Source organism: Manis pentadactyla, chromosome 3 (genome assembly GCF_030020395.1).
Source record: "Manis pentadactyla isolate mManPen7 chromosome 3, mManPen7.hap1, whole genome shotgun sequence".
Classification (NCBI taxonomy): Eukaryota; Metazoa; Chordata; class Mammalia; order Pholidota; family Manidae; genus Manis; species Manis pentadactyla.
Genome location: NC_080021.1, coordinates 219,456,594 through 219,481,281, shown reverse-complemented (window position 1 = coordinate 219,481,281; position 24,688 = coordinate 219,456,594). Strand labels below are relative to the sequence as shown.

Sequence of the window (24,688 nt, the reverse complement as noted above, 5' to 3'; positions counted from 1 at the left end):
GACGGACAAGCCATTTTCAATGCAACAACAGTGTTTGCAGAGATACACAAAACACTTAATGAAATAAAACACTTCTCAGAAGCAGGTCCAAGATAAACCACCTAACCGTCCACTACGAATCGCCCAATTCTGGCCCTGGTGGCCCCTGTGGAACTGGCTCGTTCAACCCCGTGCCGTGTGCCTGGACCTACCCCCACAGATGCGCCGAGCGCCACCTTGGCGGGTCAGCGAGAGCAAGCATCCCCACGGTGCCGATGGCCACTTCACTTACTAACTACAGGCAACTCCCAGGACGCGAGGATCCCCGACCACTAAGGAATCACTCACGTTTGCCTTCATGCTCTGAAGCCAGAGCGGGAACTGGTCCCTGAAATGGCCAACATCCCTTGAAGAGGTTCTTATCTAAACAAACGTTGTATGAGAACGAATCTTTTTTCCCCTCAGTATAAACATTTGCTGGTTGAAAAGATCTATTTGTTAGGAAATGATGGGGGTTAATTAGGATACCCCTAGCTTATCAGGATGGTGTTCATGAATTTGTATAAACGTATAAATGCATCCCCTCATGCCGGAACCATGACTGTACGGAAACTGACTAGCACCGCCCTCTGGGATTACCTTCCAGAGAGTCCCAGGCGGCCAGGAGAACACTGGGACCCAGGGACGGCCTGAGCACCTGCCCAGGCGTGTCCCTCAAATGGTGGCCATTTCTGGAGAAGCAAGACTGCCTCAAGAAAGTGAGGCCGATGGAAACTCTGTCTTCTCAATGCTTACTCCCAAAGGGCCTGGGAAATTGCTTCAATGAAAAATGTTTCTTCAAATTAACACCCAAAAAACAAATAACCCTGATCAAAAAATGGGTGGAGGACCTGAACAGACACTTCTCCAAAGAAGAAATACCAATGGCCAACAGGCACATGAAAAGATGCTCCACATTGCTAATCATCAGGGAAATGCAAATCAGAACCACGGTGAGATCTCACCTCACACCAATCGGAATGGCCACTGTCCAAAAGACAAGAAATAACAAATGCTGGCAAGGATAAGGAGAAAAGGGAACCTGCTGATGGGAATATAAATTGGTGCAGCCACTGTAGAAACAGTATGGACATTTCTCGAAAACTAAAACCAGAGATACCATTTGATCCAGTAATTTCACTCCTAGGAATGTACCCGAAGAGAACAAGACCCTCGATTCAAAAAGATGTATGTGCTGCTATGTTTATCGCTGCACTGTTTGTGATAGCCAAGATATGGAAGCAACCTAAGTGTCCATCAATAGATGAATGGATAAAGAAGATGTGGTACATATACACAATGGAATATTATTCAGCAATAAAAAAAGAAGAAATCCTTCCATTTGCAACAACGTGGATGGATCTAGAGGCTATCATGCTCAGTGAAATGTCAGGCAAACAAAGACAAATACCATATGATTTCACTTTTTGTGGAGTATAAAAACAAAGCAAAACAGAAGCAGCAACGCGGCAGTAGACTCAGAGACGCTGAGAGGTGATTGGTGGTTACCAAGGGGGAGGGGAGTAGGTGGGGACACAGGCGTGGCCGGGGGATAAAAGGGCACAAAAATTTGCAATCACAATATAAGCTGATCACGGGAGACCGTTGAACCACTGTGATGTACATTCAAAACCAACGTAAGGCTGTAATAAACAATATTTTAATTTAAAAAGATGTTTCTTAAGCTAAATTCACAAGCTCAGGACAGTGGCCAGGACGGCAGAGGCAGGTGAGCTGTTTCTGTCCCAGGACGCAGAGCACCGGCCGGGGCACCCTGGGGAGTGGGACCCAGGCTTGGGGACAGACTTGTCCTCTGGAGGCAGGGGAACAACCGGGCTTTCCACAGCCCAGCCCGGCCTGCCAGGCATGGTGTTGGGGGTGGGGCGAGCCCAGGGTGGACTCCCACCCCATCAGGGATCCCGCTGCTGTCACGGAGCCAAAGAAAAAACACTTACCCGTCGTCCAGGCTTTCCCGAAGGGCCAGGCGGTCCCTGCACACCTCGGGGACCCTGTCCGGAATCAGAGAGCAGACGGTCAGTGGCACATCTGTGTTTTTCAGAGGCAAAGGCAAAGCCTTGACCCGTGCTTTTCACCCCAGCCTGTGGCCCACCATCTCAGCCAACGCGTGGGCAGCGCCCAGACAGGGCACAGGGTCTGCTGCCCCGGGTGAGGGCCGGGGACGGGAAACGCCGGCTGGCTCCCATGGCAGACATCCAGGGCTATTTCTGGGCTGCTTCCATTCTCTCATAAAGCCACAGCAATGGCCAGCAGCTCCTCTGATGAAACACAGCCTCTGGGGCACTACAGACCCGGCCTCCCGCACCCAGGAGCCACCCCTTCACAGAGCAAGGGTGCCGCGCCTACATACCTGTGGCCCCATGTCTCCCGGCTCACCCTTCAAACCACCGCTCCCGGGAGGGCCCTAGGAGACAAGCTCTGGGTTAAGGGAAGCTCAGCAGATGAAGGCTGGCTGGGTGGCCGGGGAGTGGGGGGCAGAAACTACCAGGCTTGCCCAGTCCCCTGAGGGCTGCAGAGCTCTCCGGCCACACAGCCCAGCCAGCCGGCCTCGGACAGAGCCCGAGAGATGAGCTGTGACTTTTCAGTTGTCTTGATCTCCTAGTTTTTAGGAAATTCTGGGCAATGGAGTGCATAAGGGTCCCAAAGCTCACAGCAGTGTCTGTTTCCACTGGAGCCACAGCTCAGCTCAGCTCAGCTCACGGCACGTGTACCCATCCCCTGGCCATGGCGAGGCATGATCACGGGTGGAAGGGAGCAGCCCGGGCCAAGACGAGGCCGGTGGCCAAGTCCACCCCTCCCGGGGAAAGGGGTGTGGGAATCGTGGAGCCTAAACCCTCCGCTTTCTTGCAAAGTGCAAGGCCACTCGCACTGCCTAGACCCCCGAGCCAGTCCTGAGTGTGTCCAGGAACACTGCAGACTTGTGCAGTGGGGGTGGCCGGGGGCAGGGGTCCAGGGTCTGACCCCACACTGAGGTGCTCTTGACTTTGGAAGCATGGCCCCAGAAGAAAGAGGCCAGGAGCCCCTGGGTCATGAGGCCTAACACAGCCAGGGAGAGCGTGGGCCCCCAGACCCCCCAGGCCATGGCAGGCCACCACCCTGTGTGGGGCCCTCACCCGCTGACATGCCCGCGCTAGAATTAGTGCTTCATAAGAGCTCAAAATGCGCTCACTCAGGTGAGCTGGGAGCCTAAAGGGCAGGGGTGACAGGGGACACCCACCGCTCACCACACACCCTGCAGGACCCCGCCAGTGACTTACCATGGGGCCAGGTCTCCCAGTAAGCCCCATCGGGCCAGCTGGCCCCCTCAAGGCCAACTGCAAGAGAAAATGGGGTACACTGAGAAATAGCTGGTTTACTGGTGCTGACAGGCGAGACACAGCCAGGCAGGAGCCCCAGAGGGCAGAGGGCAGAGGGAAGACGGGCCCCAGACACCCGGCCCCGCAGCTCCTCTGGGGCCCTAAGTACCCCTCAGGAGAAATCGGTGGGGGGGACCTGGAGGCGGAACCCCTTCCGTGCCACTCCTGCTTTGGGGGTGGGTGCTCCATCCACTTGGGGTGATCACAGCCTTTGCTGACCTTCCTCTTGCCCAGCCCACACCGTGCAGAGGACCTGCCCACTGCCCTCTGCCCTCACCCCTCAGAGGGAGCAGGAAGTGCAGCCTCCGCCCCCAGCCATGGCGGGGACTCTGCTCTCCTTGGGAAATCACACTGAATTACATTTATTTCCCACCAGGGCACTTCCAGCTCCTTCTAGCCACTGCAGAGGCATTCTGGAGCCCTCTTAGGGTGAACCAAACAGGTCCCAGAGGAGGCGGCTGTTGGTGCACAGCCCCCTGCAACCCGCCCAGACACCTGCCAGGGGCTCTCGCCCACCAGCAGGCCACACAGCTCAACCCACTTTCTTAAAGAACCCCTTCTTGCTCCCTTTATGTCACTCGGTCCCCCCCTTCACAACACCATTTTCATTTTGGAAGGTCTTTTCACATTATAAAATCTTCTTGGAAGTCCATCACTCACTTGGCTCCAATTGAAATATGCACAGATTAAAAGGTGGGTCAGGGAGGCCCAGGTAATCAATCCAGTTGCTGGTAATGGGCAAGTTCCCGACAGCACTGGGCCACGCAGGACATCAGCTCCGTGGCAGCAACTCAATACAGAACCTGTCCTGCCATCCTCCATGCATTCTGATCATTAGCCTCGGCCCCACTGCACCAGAGCCACATAAATACTGCCCAAACAAGGGGCTGTCTAGCAGCTTCTTGAGATGCCCCATTTCAGGCACCCCACAGAAGGACCACCTGCCCAGCCCTCCTCACCCACCGGGGTTTGCTCTTATCACAGCCAATCAGCAATCCGGAGCCTCATAGTCAAAAACTCCATTCACTGACCAGCTGGTTCACAGAGAGCAGGGTGGTACCGACGCAACGCTCCCAGGCCCCCAGGCCAAGTGAGGGGCTTTGGAGCCCCTGGGGTTTCCCGCAGTGCATCCAGAGCAGCCCAGCCGCATCACAGGCAGTCCTTCCAGCAGCCCTGAGGTGTCCCTCTGTCCCCAGACCCCAGCAGAGGGCAGCAGCCAGCCAAATGTGGGCCACGGGGTCAGCACGTGCGGGAGGGGCCCAGAAATCCCTCACAAGGCTCTGCTGCCATGTCCTTACCTGGGAACCTGGTCCTCAGTGTGGGCAAGGAACCCGAGGACCCTCTTTGGCCTCCCCTGGTATTCACCTGGCCCCCCAGCTGGACACCGACAGTGGACTCTCCCACAGTCTCCTGAGGCCCCGACAGGAGAGCAACGCTCCAGCCAGGAGAAGGCGGTTCCCCCCACACCGGGCTCTGTTCCCGCACTTACCCGGGCCTGCTGCAGAATGGCTTGGGCCTGGGACTCCTGGGCTGAGACCATGGGGCCTTTGGAGCCCGCATCACCACCCCCTCCAAAGCGGAACTGTAGGGTAAGACAGAGGGTCAAGAGGGGACCATCCTGGGTGCCTGCGCTAGACCCTGGGGCCGAGGTGGTGCCCATCGGCCTCTCAGGTGACAGGGGGTCTTGGAGGTCCAGTGGGAAGCGTCCAGTCCCAGCCCCACTCCCCGAGCACCCCGCTCTCTCTCCCAGCAGGGCTGCCCCAGCCCCACCTGCCGGTTTCAGCCCTGGGGCCACGCCGAGATGCTCCCCGTGCCCGGGAGCCTTCTCTCCCCGAGACCCCACCACCCTATTTATTGCAAGGGAAGGCCACTGCAAGGGCCCGCATCAAGAGGCTTAGTGAGGGTGCTCCCAGCCCCACACAGGGTCTCCCTGCGCGGGGCCAGCCTCCTGGGCAGCACGGGGTCAGGGAGAAGTGACACCAGCCAGAAGACTGACGTCCAAGCCAGTGTCCTCCTAGACCTGGGCTCCCATCTCCTTGGCAGACCCACAAGGTCATAGGCAGGTCAGGCGTAAGGAGGGACCGGCTAGCAGCACGCCTACTTGGAAGTCCAAGTGGTGACAGGGCAGATGCCACACAGATTCCCTTCAGAGGGCTAGACTCCTCACCCTCCTAGATGGGCAGCCCTGGGCACCAGCGGAGAGGAGAGGCCTGGACTGCTGCTGCCCACTCTGCCATGTCAGTGGGAACACCCCAGAGGAGCCTATTTCTATTAGACGGTTGCCCAGGATGGTGTGAGTCTGTGGCTCAGACTGTCCCCTCAGGACAAGGAGCCCAGGGCCACATGCCCCGTGGCATCCTGAGCTCTGAGCCCACCCGCCCCAGCCGCCCGCCCACACGGATGAGGGTACTCACAGGCAGCATGAGCATGGTTCCGGGGGGCCCGGGCAGACCATCAGCCCCAGGAAGGCCCGGACGTCCAGGGGGGCCCTGTGGACAGAGGGCAAGAGAGCCGCATCAGCTGCAACAGGGGCGGAGGGGGGCTGCATCAGGATGAGGGGTCAGAGCTGTGGCCTGTCGGGAAACACACTGGACAGGCACAGAATGTTCCAGAACCAAAGCTCAGAGAAAGGAGGGGCTCACTGCGGGCTGAGGATGAGTGAAGTCTTCTGCAGGGAGGGATGCAGAGGGAGGGGGTCTGAGCCGATCGCGAGGGCTTTGGAGAGACACAAGGTGGGAGACTGCAATCCAGGGGGGGGAGGCAGTACTCCAGGAGGTGGGCAGCGTAGGGTTGGGGCTCCCCCAACCCCCAGGCACCCCTCCAGGTGTCCACACTGAACTCAGAAACCGGTGCTGGCTGCACCACCAGGGGGTGCCCCCCTCTGTGGGCCGGCCCCCAGGGACGCTCAGACACAAGACGGGAGGAGGCGCCCACTTGCTTGGACAGACGCAAGGGGCTAGAATAAACCCAAGGACGTCACCATGGCCACCACAGATTCTGCTAATCTGGCCTCAAAGGCAGACAGACACCCTCTACAGATTCTCTAGATGGATTCTGGCCGGTTTCAGGACTACACGATAAAACTAACGGGAGAGTTTATTTTCAAAAAAGATGTTTTCTTAGGATTGACTCCCATTCCCACTCAAGAAGACCAAGAACCTGGGTAGCTCCCTGGGACGCATCGGGAGGGTCGGAACCGCCTGGGACTCGGCGCCCCGCTTCTTTGGAAGTGACTTTATCACGGAGTGATCCCTGTTTCGCGAAATGCTGCGTAGCATGGATTTACAGGGTGAAAAGTGACCACTGGCTCTGCTCCCCCAGGAGGTCCCGGTGCTGAGAGCCGGCTGGACGCCCCCAGCCCCGTGACGAAGAGGCCGTCCCCAGGCTGGTGGCTGGGAGAGGGCTTTCATCCCTTACGAGATTATCTTCCACGCCTTGTCCTGCCATTTGCTATTTCTCTTCGCTGCACATCACGGCCTACTTATGAGCTCGGCTTCATTCTAAGAGCCGCGGAGTTTCCACACGTGATGGACTCCGCCTGGGGAGCCCGTCCCCTCCCGATGCACACGCGGGTCCCTCCCAGCTGTCAGGAGCACGCATGCTGCCGTGATGAATGGCCAGGCCTCTTTCCTAGGAAAGTCCCTAGAAGCAGAATCGTTGGGTCGAGGACCACACTTTTTTATCACTAATGGACACAGCCAGATTGCCCTTGACTGTCATTTTGGAGAAACTTCTCAGAAGATTAAAAAAAAAAAAATCCTCTTGGAAATCTGGCGCCGACAGTTGCTCACAGCTGAGCTTTGTGCCTCCGAGTCGATCCCAAGTCAAACCCTCAGTATAAACGTAGGGTCCCGAAGAGGAGATGCCGTCCATGTGGGGTCTACGTACATGTGTGCGTGGATGCGGGGCGCTGGGGGCCAGGCAGTACCCCGGGGCAGCCCTCACCTGCTGTTTCCATTTCCAAAGACCCTTATATCTCGGTGTGCTTCCTCCCTGCCCTTTCTGAGCCTGGATGCTGAAAATTCAACCTCAGGACTATGCAAACAATTTCACTCTAGCCACAGATGCTTCCTCTCGACTGCAACCAGACCCTCAGCGGTGCCAAGGAACAGGAAGGCAGGGGGACAAGGGTAACCTGGAAGCCCCAGGAGAAAGCGGCGGTATGGAAGGAAGACAACAATGCTAACCCCACGCCCACGGGTCCTTCCAGAGCTTGAACTTCATGAGTCCTGCACAGCCGCTCACCTGAACCTGCATTTGCCACTGCCTGGAAACGTGGTGAGCAGCCCTCTGCCCAGGACCGAGCTCTCTAACATACCGACTGCCCCCGAGCAGGAAGGTGGCTCCCACTTCTCAGGGCACGAACTCGGGCTAACGATTGCGTGCTCTCTGCTCCACCCTGTGTCGGACACCCCGGACACTCCAGCAAGCTGATGGGGAGGGCGCGGGGACCTTCCTCAGCTCCAGCCACCGGGTGAAAGGTGAAATAAGAAATGTCACCTGGCCTTTGTGCGTTTCTCTGTATCATTTGATGGGCCTTCAAACCAGTGCCCTAACTTGGTCGAACAGCAATGTTGTAAAGCGCTGGTATAGAGGGGCTCTGTGCACACTGAGATCTGGCAGAGAAATGTGGGGCCACTTGCACACCAAGACGTCACTGCTGGTTAATGGGCTTTCCTGAGGCTGTCTCGGCACCACCCCTTCTTGGAGACGGAGGGACAGGGAGCTCAGACCCCCTGCAAAGCAGCTATCAGCTGAGGCTGCAGATTCAGACTGAAGCAGAACCCAAGAGCCCTCAGCTCAGCACTGGGGGAGCCATGTGGGGCCCGGGTCCAGGCTGTGAGGTGGGCTGGGCAGCAAGCAGAAGCCTGAGCCGTGCTATAACAAAGGCAGGGGATGTGGGGAGACCCCCAAGGGCCAGGAGCCATTACTCTGAGATATTTTTGCTTTTGCTCTTAGAGAGACCCTGAAAAGGAGAGGGACGTGGCGTGAACCCTGCAGGCCCTGTGGGGGCGGCCTTCCCTTTCCAGGCCAGCTCCTGCCCGGTCACGGCTTAGGAACAGCCGTGAAGAGCTTAGCGGTCACCTCCCGCTGCAGGTCTGCGGACTGGGCTCGGGGGCTGTGCTGAGGCTGGGTTCGGGTGGGGCTGGCAGCATGTCCCCGCACGCTGCCCCCCACCCTGCCAATCTCGGCCACCCCGGAGCAGAGGACGGCTGAAAAGCTGGGCTCAGCGAGGTCCCTAAGCCCCGGAGCCTGCTGGACCTGGAGGGAGGGACCGAGACGCGCCCGAGTCCTGCTTCCATTCCCAGCCTCGCCCCCTCTCAGGATGACTCCCCTGCCACGTGCTCCCTAAGATGAAAGAAGCTTCCAGGGGTTCAGGGATTAGCAGAAGACTCAATGATGTCTCACAAGGGGGGGGACCCAGTCACAGAGCACAACAGCTCCACCAGCCAGGGAACAGCTGTGTCACGGGGCTTAAGGCCTGTGGCTTGTCCCCAGGACACCACAGATACCTGGCACTGCAGAGCATGAGAGTAACCAGGTGTCATGGATCGGAACTGCCACCCCACAGAGATAAGTCCCAATGCCAGGAGCACCTTGCAGAGAGCACAGCCTGCCCAGGGGTGGGGAGACGTGAAGCCGAGCCCGGCGTGGCTGGCAGGCAAGAGCGGTCACACGCGGTGGCCTTCTGCACAGCCAAAAGCTTTGTGTGGTCCCCTGCCAGCTGCTGGGGACCCAGTCTGTGTCTGTTCCTGTGGCCCTGGGCATGAACCCAGCCGGCAGGGAGGGAAAGTGGGCACTGTGGGTTGCTGTCCCCGGGCTGGTGTGGCACACACTTTCTTGTGCATGGAGCAATAACTACTACTCCTCGCGGCGTGGTTTACAGGCCTCTCAAGGCACAGGAAATGCACGCATGCAAAATCCCACAGGCAGCCTAACCCTTGGAACACAAAGAGGTGCCGGGTGGCAGGGGAGCCCCTGCGCAGGAGGGACGGCGCAGCAGCATCCCCATGGGCCTGCAGGGGCTGATGGGTGGGGGCCTGCCCTGTGCTCCTCCTGGAGGGTATTAGTGCCTCTCCACTCTGCAGGGAGGGAGGCACCTCTGTGGGGAAGGGTCTCCACTTTGGTCACGAGGCATCTTGGAAGGAACCTGCACGTGGCTCCCCAAGGCTCCAGGGCAGGGCTCAGCCGTGCCCAGCGTCTTGCAGCTCCCCCACCTGTGGTTTGCTTCCGAGCCGCAGCAGGAAGTGGGATCCTCCCGACCTGGGCCCTGGGAGAGCAGCCCCAGCCCCGCCTCACTGCCCTGGCTCCCAGCCGGCCCCAGGCCTCCCTGCAGGGAGTGGGCAGGGTGAGGGCTCAGGCCCCTTCTTAACTGGCGCTGCCCGGGAGCAAGAAAGGATGTGAGGGGCAAGAAGCTCTGATGATGCCCAAGACAGATGGAGAGTGGTGGGGGCCCCAGGGCATGAGAGGGAGAGAAGACAGTGGCCACTGTGTCTGGCCCAGCGAACACCTGGGGCCGGGCTGGAGCAGGCTGGCCAGGGCAGGAAATGGGACGTCTGCCCTGAAGGGAAGCCTACGGACACAGGGCTGCAGGCAGACTCACGGCCACTGTCCACAGCTGCCCACGGTGTGCCTGCTGGGTGCCTGGCATGGGGAGGGAGACCCAAGGAGAAATACAGGCATGGGACTTGTCATCAAGGACCTCACGGTCACTTAGGAAGAAAGGCTCAAACAAGTTAAGGTTAGATGACAAGAAATAAGTAGTAACTAGTAACAGGAAGGCCTACAGAACCCATGAATGGTGGGGCAGGGCAGGGGCTGGCAGGACCACCCAGCAAGAAGCTCTCATGTACAGACAGGCCAATGAGGCCAAGCAGGTGAGGGGATCAGAATATGCTACCCCAAAATATGCCACTTGGGCATACGGATTATTCTGAGATGAACGCAAATAAGAATCAACAGATGCAGGAGTTCTCTGTCCCCCCCTTATCTGCCTGCAGCAAGGCCAGGATTCCCTGTTGTGCCGGCAGCGTGAATTACCCACCACCCCCACCTGTACCAGGAGGAGGGTGACCCCTCCCGCTGCAGATGGAGAGCCAGCACCGAGATGAGTCTGCATGAACAGACCCTACTGAGATGACCCTTCTCCTCCAGGGACCCCTCCCCCAACACTTCCTGGTCACCGCTCCACAGTCTGCTGCCCTCTGTGAGGATGGTGTCCAGGCTCCCAAGTCTGACTGCTTCTCTGAGTGTTCTTGTCTTTTCCGTGAAGCCCTGGTACATGTAAAATTTAAAATAGTAATACAACTGTATGCTTTTTCTCTTGTTAATCTGCCTTCTGTCAGTTTAATTTGCAGGCCCCAGTCACTAAATCTAAGAGTGGGGAGGAAAGGTTTTCCTTCCCAACAGGGATTCTGAAGCGGTTGTACTGGCAGGTAGCAGAACGGGATCCTGGCTCTGCAACCTTTTCTAGCTGATTAGCAGACATCCAAATCTGGGCACGGAGGGGGCACTGAGCTGTGAGCAGGGATGGATGACCTCCTGGGCAAGGCTGGCTTAAGCAGGGCCCAAAGAGGTGGGCAGTGCTCGGGGACCAGCGTGTGCCCCCTCCTCACTTGAAGGCCCTGTGCAGGCCAGTGGGCCTCACGTTTCCCCTCCAGCTCCAGGTCAGAAGGCTCTGAGGAGCTGGGTTCTAGGCTGACTCTGTCCCCAGGCCCCTGGCTTGAATTCAAAGATACTAGTTGCTTAAACTGACCCTGTTGGACCGTCAGGGCCCTTAGCTTCAACAGAGCAGCTGGGTCAGGCCACCGTGCACGAGGCAACCGCAGGGCCACCCACCACTGGCCCAGGGCCAGGCTCAGCCCAGAGGCAGGGCCCAGGTGGGGAGCATGTCCCTCTGGCTCGGGACCACTTGGATCCTCATACCCAGCACTGTGGGCACTCAGCGACTGTCTGTGTGAGAGGTGGACAGATGGATGGACGGCCAGATGCTCGGGGTAGCACCGAGACTGAGGAAGTCAGTCAGTATTGGTGCATGTGCTGCAGATGGCATCCTATCCTACGTGCACGGGGGAGGCTATGCCCCGCGGTCCTCCCTCATTAACATTTGACTCAGTCACTCGTGGGTCCATCTGGTGATGGCTGTGCGGGGGGACTTGGCCGTCACCCCATCTCACACACATCTTTGGGAAAAGGGCTCCCTGAGAGAGCTGGGTGACAGACCCCAGAACTCAAGTCGCGCTGGTCCTGGGATGGGGAGGGCGCCTCTCCTTCACCTGCTTGTGTGGAGTGCTGACCGTGTGGGGAGTGTGAGACGGCCGAGCATTTCAGAGGCCGGCCAAGTCCCCCGGCCACAGAGGACCAGCCACCTACGCTGGGTCCCCGCAGCCGCCAATCACAGAGGAACAACAGAAGAGCATCTCATTTGATGTGCAGTCTGACCTGGATGTTCTCAGAGGTCGTCCAGCCACACTGGACAACAGGAAGACAGGAAGAGGGCTCCCAGCCTGACGCAGCCCGGTCAGTCTGGGAGGTCAGCCTCAACGCACACCTGCTTCATCCACCGGCATCCTGTCACACTGTCCGGAGCGACTCCCCAAAGCCCCCAGCGCCTTGCAGCCAGGAGCCCCCCCACCCCCCGGGACGCCCTGCTATACTGTAGCCACCTTCCCACGTGGCCCAGCCCATCCACATGCCCACCCAAAACCAGTGTGCCTGGCCCTGGGGACGAAGGCCCATGAGGACGCACACACGTCCCTGGTTTCTCTCATCTACAGCTTAGCCATCTGGTTATCAGCTCTTAATCTGACTGTGTCACATCGATATTCAGAAAGGAAAGAAAAGCCACCCTGGACAAGGACCCATGGGCTGCAGTAGCCCGAAGTCCCACTAGGTGTCAGAACAAAATTGTGGCATCTGGGCCGGGCCTCCTCCTCTCCTATAGCACCAGGATGAACCCTTTGACTAGGGCAACCTCAAGATGTGACCCTTGGACCCAGGTGACCTTGGGCAGCCCTTTGACCCAGGAAAAGCTCTCCTATGTCTGTGGCTTGATTCCCGACAAGGAAGGTGGATTGCGGGGGAATTGGGGCCAGGGAAGTCCTTGCACTGGGGGTGATCAACGCAGATTCTGGGGTGCAGACACCCCTGCTCACTTTAGCCGCTGTAGCTGTTGCATCTGTCACCTAATGCAGGCCATGGGGCCGTCCCCCTGTGAGCTGGCTCCGTGGGACCCCCAGCCCTGCTGGGTCCCACTCCTGTGGGTGCCGCCGGCCCCCAGCCCGGGGCCGGGCAACACAGGGCCTCCCTGTACCTGAGCAGCCTGGGCCAGTAGGGGTGGGCTGGGAGGTGAGGGGCTGGGGCAGTGTGGAGAAGGAAGTGATGTCCTGCAGTCCCCTGCATGTGTGAGGCGGTCAGCCCACAGGGCAGGGAGGACGCACGGAGGCATCCAAGGGGCCGAGTCACCCTTACCCTTTCTCCAGGGTCACCCACTTGGCCAGTGGGACCCATCGTTCCTGGAGGTCCTGGGAGGCCCTAGAATTAAAAACAAAATCAATACGGAGTTCAAAGCTGCAGCGACAGGCAATAGCCCGTTCCCACCTGGCTGGGAGAGGTAGGAGCCGGGCTTGGAAGTGCTGGGCCCCAGGGTGTCTGCAAAAGGTGGTGAGCACCTCCTCTTTCCCATCTAGAGGCTTTAAGAGGTGTCCCTGGCCCCCCACCCCCAAGCACCTCCCACACATCATGCGAAAATAAAGCCTGACACTCACTGCAGGGCCCTCCGGGCCGGGCGGCCCCTCCATGAGCATGCCCTGGAAGAGACGGGAGAGAACATCTGAGGGCCGGGCCCCACAGTGAGGACGCCCCACAGCGCGCCCGCCGTCCTGGCAGGGTCCCCAGCAGCAGTCTGTAAGGGGGCTGTGGTGGGGACCACGTCACCATGCTAGTGTGTCCAGGTACAGGGCAAGGCCCGGACAGTATCCCACCCGCTGCCCTTGGGCAGCTCGAGAGAAGCACCTTCCGATGCCAAGGGAAGGGGAACCCAGGACCCCTGGCTCTCCTGTCTCCCGAACGGGAGCATGGGCAGGCCTGGGTGGGGCCGGGAGAAGGCCCAGTGCGAGAGTAGTCAGGGTGGTGGGGCGGCTGCCCCATGGATTCAGGGGGGCCGAGAGGGAAGAGGCCCTGCAGGCCGAGGCCCAGGAACTGTCAGGCCTGACCGCTCACAGAGGCCGCCCGGAACCTCCAGCCCCCTCCCTCCAGGTGGGAAATGCCCCCCCACGTCCGGCAGCCCAGGGCAGTGGGGTATACTGCCGAGTCGCTGGACGCCGGGCCACCCTTCAGGCTTGTCCCCATGTGGGGGCAAAGACAGTGAGGTCCAGGAGGCCAAGGGCCACCCTGCCTCTGGCCCCCCCAGACTTCACTGTCCTTATGTCCACATGGGGACAAGCCTCTGCCTGCTCTGTCCACCTGGGCCCAGAGGGATGGGGGCAGCGGAGGGGAGAGGGGCTTCAGTCCCCTGCTGGATGGCGCTCCCTGCCCAGGGTGCTCCCCCTCTCGGACCTCCACTCCCAGCCCCTTTCTTCTCCCGACTTCTGTCAGGTCAACGCCAGGGTCAGGAACCCCCCCATGTCCTCTGCATTTCATGCCAATTTCAGGGGGTCTGAGGCAATGCACGGCCTTCCAGGGAGGGAAGGGTCTCCTGCCTCTGCAGGGATGAGCACCTGAGAACCCAGTGGAGTCTGGGGACCAGGCAGATGCCCTCCCGTCCCGCTGGGCGGCTTCAGCTGCATGTGGGGCCAGTGGGCGCAGGGACAGCCCTCTCCCTGTAATCCCGAGACGGCCAGGTCAGTGGCCATCCTCGGCGCAGGGCGGACCCCTGTGCCCACTCCTCCAGACCAGAGAAAGCACAGCTGCCTCTCTAAGCCAGTCAATGCCGCTGTGCCCTGGACTGTTTTCCAAAAGTGCACAGTCCTCTCATGAAGCCAGGAGTGGCTTCCCAGGAGTAAGGTGCCGTGCTCCATCGAGGCACATGGGTCAGCACAGGTGTCTGGCACCAGGCTGGTGGGAGGCACCCAGCCAAGGGGAAGCAGAGACCTTCACCCCCTTCAGCCTCCCCAACAGGGCTCCCCAGTCGCTGGGAACATATCCACTGTGTGTACACGGTGTACGCTCAGAGCAATACCTGTCCACGAGATGTAAGCAGACGTCCCCCAAGTGGCTCTGGGGACCCAGCGTCCCCAGTGCTCTGACAGGCAGCAGAGGAGGCCCAGAAACCCAGCTGGGATGTAGATGGAAGCCCTGGCGCTGAGGCCGGGGGACCCCAGCTGTCCTCCTGGACACACTGACCATTCTCAGGAGCTGGGCCATGTCAGGCAGGGACCTTGCGGAGGGCCAACCGGTGCCTCCAGGTCAGCATGGGAAGGAAGCTAGAAACTGGCAGAGGGGATGCCAGGAAGCACCCCCACGGCCACCAGCGAGGACCACGCCTGTGACAGCAGAGTGCCCTTCCCACACCCCATCAGGGCCTAGACGCCAGCCTCAAAATTCAGCCGGGACAGTGACCGTAAGTAAAGGTCACAGCCTCCGCTGAGCTCAGAACAACTCTCAGAGGAGGACCACCTAAGAGCACACTCAAAATAAGCCTTAACCCCAGTGAAGGGAGAGATGGCGAATTGTACGCCTCTGACGGACATGCACCAGGTGATGTAAGACCCTGGATCTGGGGGCGCCCTGGTCCCCGAGGCTCAGGACAGCCAGCGGCACCTGGGTGCTGATGAACCTGAACCCGCCCAGCTGAGTGGATTCCTATCCTTTCAAGGAGCCACTGGGGCTGCTGACAAATTACAGAAGGTGCCAGATCCAGGTGGGAAATGGCTGGCATGCGTGGCCCTGGTGTGGACAGAGGGAAGGGGCTGATTCCGAAGCTCAACAGTGCGTCGCATCTCCCGGAAGGAGGTTGCTGGAGCAGGCGGGGGGACAGGAAACAGGGCTGCTCCAACCTCCAGGGGCCAGGATGCCACATGGCTCACAGCGACCCCCGCGCCAGTCTCCCAGGCCTTGGCCATCTGTCTGTGAGCAGCTTAGACTCTGAGGACATCTGGCAATGCTCCAAGTGGAGAATTCCAACTGTTTACGGGCTCTCTCCAGGGGACGCTCTGAACGGGCTGCGGGCTGGACAGGAGCGAGGCCAGAGTGGGAGGGGACCGTCCCTAACAGCGTCCAGATGGCGCATTTTCCCCCCAGCAAAGATGAAATGGATTTCTGGAGGCACGCTATTTGTGCTGGGTGGCGACTGTCTCCTCAGCCCTGCCCTTGGGCCGGCCCTCGCCAGCGCAGCCCCCCTTACAAGGCCAGATCGGGCTGGGGGGTGGGAAGCGGGTCCTGACTGAGGGGCTGGCTGAGCCCCTCCCAGAGCCAGGGCACCGAGCCTGGGACTCCACAGAGCCCAGGCACCCACCTGCCCGGGGGCCACACTTTCTTCCCAGACAGGACACGGTTTTCACTAATGTGATGGAGGCACCACAAAAGGTGTCCTAAGTCACTAGCAAGTCCACCTAGGGACTGAGACCGTCTGGGGAGATGTCACAGTCCCAACGTCCCATGAGGTGAGGATAGCTCGGGCCACGGAAAGCCACACTGGGGGTGCACACCCTCGGCAAAACCCCCGGAGCGGTGGCCACAGGCCAGCACCCTCCTGCTCAGGAAGGCCTGCCCCTGCTGCCTGCCCTTCCCCTTCCCCACGGGCCTCCCTCCCTGCATCTGGCCTTGGCATCGGGACTTTCCATGTTGCTGAGCAAGGGGCTGCCTGGCGTTGGTGCCCCCTCAGCAAGGCGGCTTCCTGCCCCTGCCCGCCCTCCTTCACCCTCAGAGGAGCCCAGCCTTCCTCGGACCCAGGGAGCACTGGACAGGGGTGCTCTCAGCCCAAGAGAAGGTTGTGGGTCCAGAGGCTGCAGCCCCGTGCGAGCTGATGGTCCTGTGCCTGGGCCAGGCCTGGAGGGAGAGCAGAGCCACACAGACCACCCTGCAGTCATCTAGATGTTTCCGTGGGCTGGGAATGGGTCAGGCCGGAAGCGCTCTGCTGAGCCTCTGCTACTGGGAGATCCCCCTGGGAGATGGGACGTGTCCTGCCAGCCCCGGCCACAGCTTGCCGTCCCTCTGTGGGAGGAAAGCGCTTGCCATGTGTCATCACTCAAGGTTCTGAAAGAACCTTCCCACCGAAATTCTCCATCCCAGGAATCCCAGACCAGAAGGAAGCCGCAAAGTCTTATCCTGAGCTCAGCCGTCAGGAATAGTCCTGGTGATGGGAGCCCCGACCCAGCGCCAGCCCTGCACCCGGCCACAGCGCAGGACGCTGGTCTTCTCCCTTAGGCACTTGGACGACGTGGCAGGGGTGGACCTCGGCAGCCGGCCCCTCCACACTCTCGGGTCCAGAGCCACCTCCTGGCTCACGTGGCTGTGCCCACCATGTGCAGCTGCTGGGGCCCTCGCCTGGCTGGTCACATAGCACCTCACCTGCTGGGGGACAGGGCCTGACCTCGGCAGCTCCTAGGCCATGCTGGTGCTCCCAGCCAGGCCCGGCTCCCTGAGGCAGAGGACACGCCAGCAGGAGCAGAACCACACCAACACCACGGGCCCCGAGGGCACCTAGCCTTCCCCATGAGCTCCACACCTAAGACACACAGCGGCTGCTTCTGTTCAGCCACTGTCCCATCACCAAGCACGGCCAAGATTCACTCAACTGGAGTTGCAGCTCGGCTGCTTCACTGAACTCCCGGACGGTGTGAGGACAGCCTCTGTGTTTCAAGACCTCAGTGAACTTCCACTGCACGGAGGTGTGACTGGCGTGGAAGGGCAGGTCTGTGGCCACTGGGCCGCCCACTCCAGGCCCGTGGCAGTTGCCTGCTGACCACTCTGACCCCTTCAACTGGACCCCCCCCTGCTTCTTGGAGGCTGTGAGTCTCTTGCAGGTAAAATTGGCCACAGTGACCCACACAGACCTTCACTGCACAATGCAGAGCTCTGGCCAGGTCCAAACCCAAGCCGCCACCTCACGAGGGTCTAGAGCGCTGCCCCTGAGGGCCCTGGCCAGGTCTCAGCCACAAGCAGCACATGGAGTCCACTAGGAGTCACAGTTCCTTGCAGTGGCCCAGGGCCTCCCTGCTCCGGTCACGTCCTCCGTAACCCCCAACACTGGTTTCAGAGGGAGGATAAGAGGTCCTTACCGGCTCGACGATCGCGGGCTCTCCCTTCTGACCTTTCTCGCCCCGCGGTCCTTCAATCTGGGGTTTGTAAAGCAGAAAGAAGGCCCGGTTTACACCAAATCTCATGGCTTACAAAGCAGGGGGCACTCACAGCCAGGCCCTCCCCAGGTCCGGGAGACTAAGGGTCAAGATCACGGCCACACTGCTACTGCCCGGAAGGAGCCCCCACCTCAGGGGCCAGAGGAGCCCCACCAGGCCCCGGGGTACCCCAGCTCTCACCCCTTCGTAGATGGTGTCCTGGTTGGCAGGCATGCCCGGCCCGATCTCTGATGGGGAGATGGTGGGGTCATAGTAGGGATCGTAGTAGTTCTCATCCAGGTTCCTGATGGTTTCTTCGGTGAACTCCCCCTCCAAGTCATCCCCTGGAGGCGGGGCCGGCTGCAGGGAGAGGGGGCGGCAGGGGTCACAGAGGACGCCAGGAGACTGGACGTCACATCCCTCCCTTCTCGGGCTCCAGGCCCCACAGTCTCGGGGCAGAAGGGCAGACCTCCCAGGAGTCTGCTGTCTACCTTGTTGAGGGAGCTCCCTAGTGGCCTCTGCGCACAGATTCCTCTCTCTCACAATGGGAAAAGTGTCACCCCAAACTGCCCAGGGCCCCACGGCAAGCAATACCTGCACCATGAACCTAGGAATGTCGGTACCATCAGGTTCTCCACCCCAGGACCCCAGGGCTCTTGGGAACATGCCCCTAATCCCATGCCCGCTGATGGGTGTGGGCCACGAGAACCTGGGAACTCTGTGGCCATAGAGAATTTGGCATCACACAATGGCCATTTTTAAGTGTTCACTGTGTGCTGCGGGCTGGGCTAGAGCCCTAACCTGGAGAGTGACAACCCAAGAGGCGGGCAGAGGACCCTGCAGGGCATGAGGACGTGGACGGAGAGAGTCAATGCCACTCTCCCAGGTCACGGGTGGGACTCAGCCCGTGGCCGTACCGAGGACCACCAGCCTCCCGTCTCCTGCGTTTGCCCTGCTCGGCAGCTCATGCACCTGTCCAGCCTGACCTCCCCCCCAGACACAGAGAGGGACACTGCCTGCAAACACGGATGTCCCCAGGCATCTCCACCTGAACCCCGAGCGACCTGGAGGCTGGGGCTCATTCCACTCGTTTTGCAGATGAAAACTGACCACAGAGATGACTCAGCAAGTCGGAGACTCCAAACTTGCTCAGCATCCATGGGGGGCATTTAAAAAAGCCCAGCCACCAAGGACCCCGGGGTCGGGGAGCAGGGGAGTCACCCAGGACAGGGGAGCAGAGAATGGGGTGCTGCCCCTCGCCCTGGCCCAGCCCACGCGGAAGGGAAGCAGTCACCCTGGAGGAGTTGGAGGTGCCGGCGGTGCTGGTGGGGGCTTCGGCCTCGCTGTGCTCGGGGAGCTCGTCGGGGAGCTGGTCGGGGCTCCCGACGCCCTCGTGGTAGCTGAGGTCCTCGTAGGGGGGCGGTGTGTAGTAATCCTCGCTGGGCACGTAGTCATAGTCCTCTATGCCTATGCCGGGGTCCTCGTCCTCCCTCCTGGGCCCCTCACTGGGGTCGGGCTCTCGGGGGGCTGCCGTGGTGGTCGGGGTCAGCTCCTGAGGGTGGGGCCGGGACACGCGGGCTTAGGGAGCGTGCCCAGCCCCGGGCCCCTCCTCCTGAGCGGGGCACAGAGCACAGACCCTGGCCAACCAGAGCCCCGTGGACTCGAGCAGGGGCCCAGACAGTGCCCTGCATGGACTAAAGCCCAAATCTGCACCTGGAAAGGGTGAATTCTACCTCAAAATTCAGAAAGTAAGCTTCCCAGATGCAGAGCAGCAGGTGCTCCTTCGTGTGTGTCCCAAGGTCACCGCGGTGGAAAGCCCTCTGCCCACCTCCCCGTGGGCACAGGGCACACACGGTCACTCGGCCCCCGTCCCTGGCTTCCCGCCGGCTCCCACCCAAGGCCTCCCAGTCTCCCAGCATCACCAGCCGGTCCCTCACGCCGACCCCAGCCCCCTCCCGCCCTCCCCACCACACTGCGGCCTCCAGCCAGACCTCTGCTATCTCCGTGGTCTCTCGGGCAGCTTCCACGGGCTTCTTGGTGGGGGTGGGCTCCTTGCCCGGGTCCTCTGTGTCCTCATAGTAGGGATATTCATAGTAGTAGGTCTCGCCTTCTCCTTCTCCCTCTGGGTACTGAAAATGATCGGGGCCACATGAGGAAGGACAGACCCCAGCAAGAGCCAAGCCCGCTCCCTTTCTCGTGTGGGTTCAGCCTGGCAGAGCGGGCAACACAGAGCCAGGCCCAGTGCCAGGCAAGAGCCCCGTACAGCTCCTGGGGAGGCTGAGCCAGCCCCATGAGACGGCAGGAAATGAGTACCCCAGGTCCCCTTCCAAGGAATTTGAGTCCAAAAAGTCCAGACATCTGCCCCTTTGAACCGGAGGGCCAGCAGAGCCAGCCCAAGTGCGGCTCCTGCCAGCGAGACCCCGAAGCCCTCCCTGGAGCCCACCCCACTGTGGGCAGCACTCGTAGCCACGGGGGACCCCATCCACAGCGCCACGCCAGTCAGAAACCAGGAGCCTCAGCTGCAGGAGCTCAGCGCTCCTAAGATGTGCCCGCTGCCTCAGCAGGGCCGCCCTTCCTTCTGTCCCAACAGCTCATGAAAGAGCAGAGGCCAGGGGGGCGATAATGGCCCGGCTGAAGGACTGTCACGTCTGACCGAGATGCGGAGGGGACTTCCGTTTGGAAGTGGTAGAAATAACTGCAAACAAATTGGACCGAAGTGGCTGCTGGGATGCGGGGGCAGGTGCATGGGAAAGGCCGGCCAGAGGCCACAGCAGGCCCCTGGCAGGGGCTCCCTGGACTCTCAGGACGAGGCCATTTGCCATAGTTGCTGCCACTCGGGGTCAGGGGACCCGCAGCTCCCAGCCAGCAGTATTGGCCCCGCAGCACGTCTACTCACACACCCCCACCCCGGTGGTGAGCCGGTGAGGACGCCCCGCTCTCCACCTGGAAACGTGTGTGAAAGATCCTCTACAATCAGCCATGGTGACTGCCGCTTTGGGGCCCCAACTGTGGGTGCAGTGAGGGAGGCACCCCGCGGCTCTCTCTGGGTCAGTTCACATCCCCGCTCAGGGGTTTATTTTAGGTGGGGGTCCCATGGCTTCTGGGTGCCTCCACCCCTGCCCTGCCCGGCCCGCCCCTCCCAGGGGGTCTGCCCCCGGCGCCCACCATGAACGCGGAGGGGCTGACTCACATATTCATCTGGGTTGGGGTCCTGGGACTGGGGGGTGTTGGGGACCGAGGTGTCACAGTCAGGGCTGTAGTGCTCACAGTAGTCATAAGCCGCCCGGTGGTCTGAGACGAAGAGCAGTTGCTGGATGTCACCCTGGAAAAGGACAAAAGCTCTTGAACAAGAGGCACACAGGGGACCCACACGGGAAACCAAGAGGCCAGCCTGGTGCCTTGAGGCAGAGAGCAGCCTGGGCCACACCTCGGGAGGAACACCTTCAGGGCCAGCCTTCTGCTCAGAGAGCTACTGCTTCCAGGAATCACTCAAGCCAAGAAGGCCTGCCACCCGCCTGTCCATCCTCCCATCCGTCCACCTGTCCATTCACCCACCCGTCCATCCACCTACCCACCCATCCACTCACCCATTCAACTACATACCCACCCACGCACCCACCTATCCATCCATCCATTCACCAGACACCAGTTGAGCACCTGTCAGGTGCCTGGCGCAGTGCTCAGAGCTTGTGCACTATGGGTGAGAAATACAGCCTATAAACTCCTCCTCCCTGAACGGTAAGAGCTTAGAGGTACCCTACCTCCTTCCCATCACCCCCAACCACAGAAGCGGAGGTTTATTTTTAAAGAGGCAGAATACCATATAACCTAACATTCTAATCCTAAGAACTAAGACAGGTACATAAACCATTTGCCCAAATCAGTTCACCCAAGTAAGAATGGCAAACAGGGATTCAAACAAAAGCACATATACCCATGTTCATGGAGGCACCATGCACAAGCCCAAATGCCCACCAACACATGAATGGACAGCAAACTGTGGCACATCCCTGCAGTGGAAAACCATTCAGGCCTAAAAAGGAAATGACAGACACATGCAGCAATGCGGGCAAGCCGCCACCAGCAGCCCTGGACTTTCTGGTTCACGGAGAGGCGCGCTCCTGACAGCCGACAGTCCCCTGCGTCGGCTAGAAAAGCGTGCTGCCGGTTTATTCCCTGTCGCTCGTCAAGCTGTGTGGATGACAGAAAACCGAGGGGTCTGCTACTGGGACTGCCATGCGCAGATCTCATGCCTGGCACAGAACATTCCCCATCTCCTGGGCCCCAGCCAGGTGGGTATAAACAGGCTGTACAGTGATGGTTCTGAATGTCTAGTGCTTTGATGGTGCTCACTGCAGACACATGGTCACTCGGCTGCCTGCAAGATGTATGACCTATGAGCTCCCATCTGAAGCTGACCGCTTCTGAAGCGAGGCCCAAGAGGTCACCTGCCCTGCAGCACAGTCCCACAGCAGGGGCACGGGGCCACCTCAATGCAGCCTGGATGGTGCCAACCACTGCCCCCCACCCTCACCAGGCTCAGCACAGGGAACAGAACATGGAAGAACATGCCAAATGCCCGAACCATGAGGCTGGAGACGGTGCCCAGGCAGGGCCCATCCCATCCAGCCACAAGGCTGTTTTGCAACTGCTCACCCTCAGGGCACTTTTTTCAGAAAACATTATGTGTGACAGGAAAGGACAGGCCCTGGGGCCACTGTGAACTCCTCGGCCACACCTGCCCTCTGCCTCTCTCTCGCCCTCTATCCCTCCCTCCCCCCTTCCTCTCTCTCCCTGTCCTTCTCTGCGGATGTCAAAGGCTCCTGGACCACATTTTAAACTCTCTAGCAGACGAGAACCATATGACAGGACAATGAATCAAAACCACACGTTTTTATTAAGCAACATGACTTCTAGTTCAAATTCTATCCAATCCAAATACAGTATTTTCCCCGTTCAGCTGGTAGCTTGACATCTGAACATATGTTCTCCAAATGTAGTTCACGGGAAGGAAGAGGGGGCTCGGGGGCCTGAGGGAGGGCAGCTGTGGCTGCTGGCACTTGGCGGAGCCCTTGACCGAGAAGCCGGCACGCTGCATGACCATCATCTGGTCAAGGGCCTGCTTCCCAGGACAGCCCAGGTCCTCAGGCCATGGACGTGCCTGGCACATCTGTGTCCCTGTACCTCAGGGCACCCGGTCCAGCACTGGGCTTCCCAGGCCTGCACATGCCACCCTGGTGAGGCGCCTGGCCAAAGGCTGGGGCACAAACGCCCCTGAACAGGCACAGGGCAGGAGGTGTCTCCAAGGACTCACCCCAGGGTCTGGAATCCAAGCTCACGTTCGCGCTGTCCCAGCCTCAGTCAGCCCTGCTTCCCCGCTGCCCACTTCCCATATGGCAGCAGTGAACACGTGATGGGTCAAGGGCCCGGCTGCAGCCACTCTGCAAGTACGAAACGCCCTCATTCCCAGCCCTCCCCCCTCACAAACCTGTACTACTTTAGTCATTTTTCCCACCAAACCCATGAGTGGGTTTTCACCCCAAAGATTATGCCAGTCCACTCTGTGTGAGTGCCCTCTGAGGGCAGGGGTCTATCTGTCCCCCAACCTGCAGCAGAGAAGGGAAACGGAGGCACCAATGTTGAGGCTCACGCTCAGAGCCGCTCCAAGCTGGGTCAACTCCAGACCTGCATCCTTGCCAGGGCCCCTTCCAGCCCACCCACCATGTCTTCCCTGCACACAGGAAGGGGTCCTTACAACCCCAGGCACCCCTTCAGGAGCAGGGAGCTTCGGGGCAGGACTCTGGGGGGACCAGCATGGCACGAGATCTGCCCCCAGGCTCCGGGAAGGAGCAGATGTCTCCCCTGCCCCCAAACAGCAGGGCCAGGGGGCTGCTTCTGTGTCACCTCCCAGAGGGGCAGGGAGGAGGGCTCCATGACATCAGCAGCCCCCCAGGGCCTGGAGGAGGAGGAGCTGGAGCACCCTGAACAACTCCAAAGAAACTCCTGCCCTCTGCCCTCCTCACGCCAGGGACCCCGGTCACCATGGAGACGGACGGCAGGTAGGACTCGGGCCCTTGAGGCTGTGGGCCCTGGGAGGTTCTCACTCTCTCACCTCAGGTGGTTCTGAGCAGACAGGATGGCCAATGTACCCCAAAGTACTAATGAGGTGCTGTGGGACACTGGTCAGCCCTGGCTGAGGGGCTGGGGGTACCACCCTCAAGTATGCCCAAGGCCCAGAGCCCTGGGACCCTCACTGACCCTGGAAGACCATGCTGGGTGCAGGGCAGGGAGAGGTCCTGTCTCCTCGGCCCCATGCCCAGTAGGGACCACAGGGAACTGGGCCCCCTCTCAGACACCTGACTTAGTGGGCTCTGGGGTAGGGACTGGGATTCGGGGTGCTGAAAGCTCAGGTCATCCTAGGGTGCAGCCCCGACTGAGCACAGCCGTCCCCGTCTTCAGACAACTCTGACCTTGCATTTTGAGCCGAAGGTAACACCCCTGGAGAATGCGCCTCCTTCTGTCCCCAGGAGACCGCAGGGGTTCCCTCTGTTCCTTCTGGAACATCGAGGCAGAGCCAACACACGTCCCTCTGGAGCAAGAGGGCCGCGTGCAAAGCTGGCAGCCCAGCTACCAGCAGCCAGGCTACCCCAGACAGGACGCAGCCGCTGGGAGCCTGGGCCCGGCCCGGCCCCTCTGCCCACCCCCGTGCGGCCGGGCAGAGCGCCTGCCCAGAGCTCAGGGAGGCGAAGGACACCCTGCCCCTGAGAGGGCTTCGGGTCCGCTTCTTGGGTCAGGGCCGCCAAACAGTTCGGGCGCCCTTTACAGGGTCTCATCTCCCACGGTGCTTTTCCTTGCTGACACCAGACCAGGGGCGACCTCAGAATCCGTCTCCACCGAGAGCTCCCGGCATCCCCCACCCAGGGACTGGGACACGGCACGCCCCTTGGCTGGCCCGCATCAACTGTGAGACACGTGGTCCAGTTTTATGACTGTGTGTGGACAGCACTGTTACGAAGCCGT

The 24,688-nt window shown here is 60.3% G+C and overlaps 1 protein-coding gene across 8 annotated transcripts in view; it reads right to left on the bottom strand.

The window, feature by feature from the left end:
- The window catches only part of COL5A1 (collagen type V alpha 1 chain), a 151,050-nt gene that overhangs the window by 68,821 nt on the left and 57,541 nt on the right, over positions 1-24,688 (bottom strand). For all 8 annotated transcript variants that reach the window (XR_005027954.2, XR_008996686.1, XR_008996687.1 and 5 more), the window contains exons 5-16: positions 20,859-20,990; positions 19,660-19,797; positions 18,963-19,220; positions 17,870-18,028; positions 17,612-17,668; positions 13,160-13,201; positions 12,864-12,926; positions 5,807-5,881; positions 4,882-4,974; positions 3,294-3,350; positions 2,387-2,440; positions 1,974-2,027 (exon numbers count right to left, since the gene is read on the bottom strand). Coding sequence is in view for 5 of the 8 variants with exons in the window: in XM_036901442.2 (XP_036757337.2) it covers positions 1,974-2,027; positions 2,387-2,440; positions 3,294-3,350; positions 4,882-4,974; positions 5,807-5,881; positions 12,864-12,926; positions 13,160-13,201; positions 17,612-17,668; positions 17,870-18,028; positions 18,963-19,220; positions 19,660-19,797; positions 20,859-20,990 (1,182 nt within the window). In the remaining 3 variants the exon portion in view is untranslated. The remainder of the gene's footprint in view (positions 1-1,973; positions 2,028-2,386; positions 2,441-3,293; positions 3,351-4,881; positions 4,975-5,806; positions 5,882-12,863; positions 12,927-13,159; positions 13,202-17,611; positions 17,669-17,869; positions 18,029-18,962; positions 19,221-19,659; positions 19,798-20,858; positions 20,991-24,688) is intronic.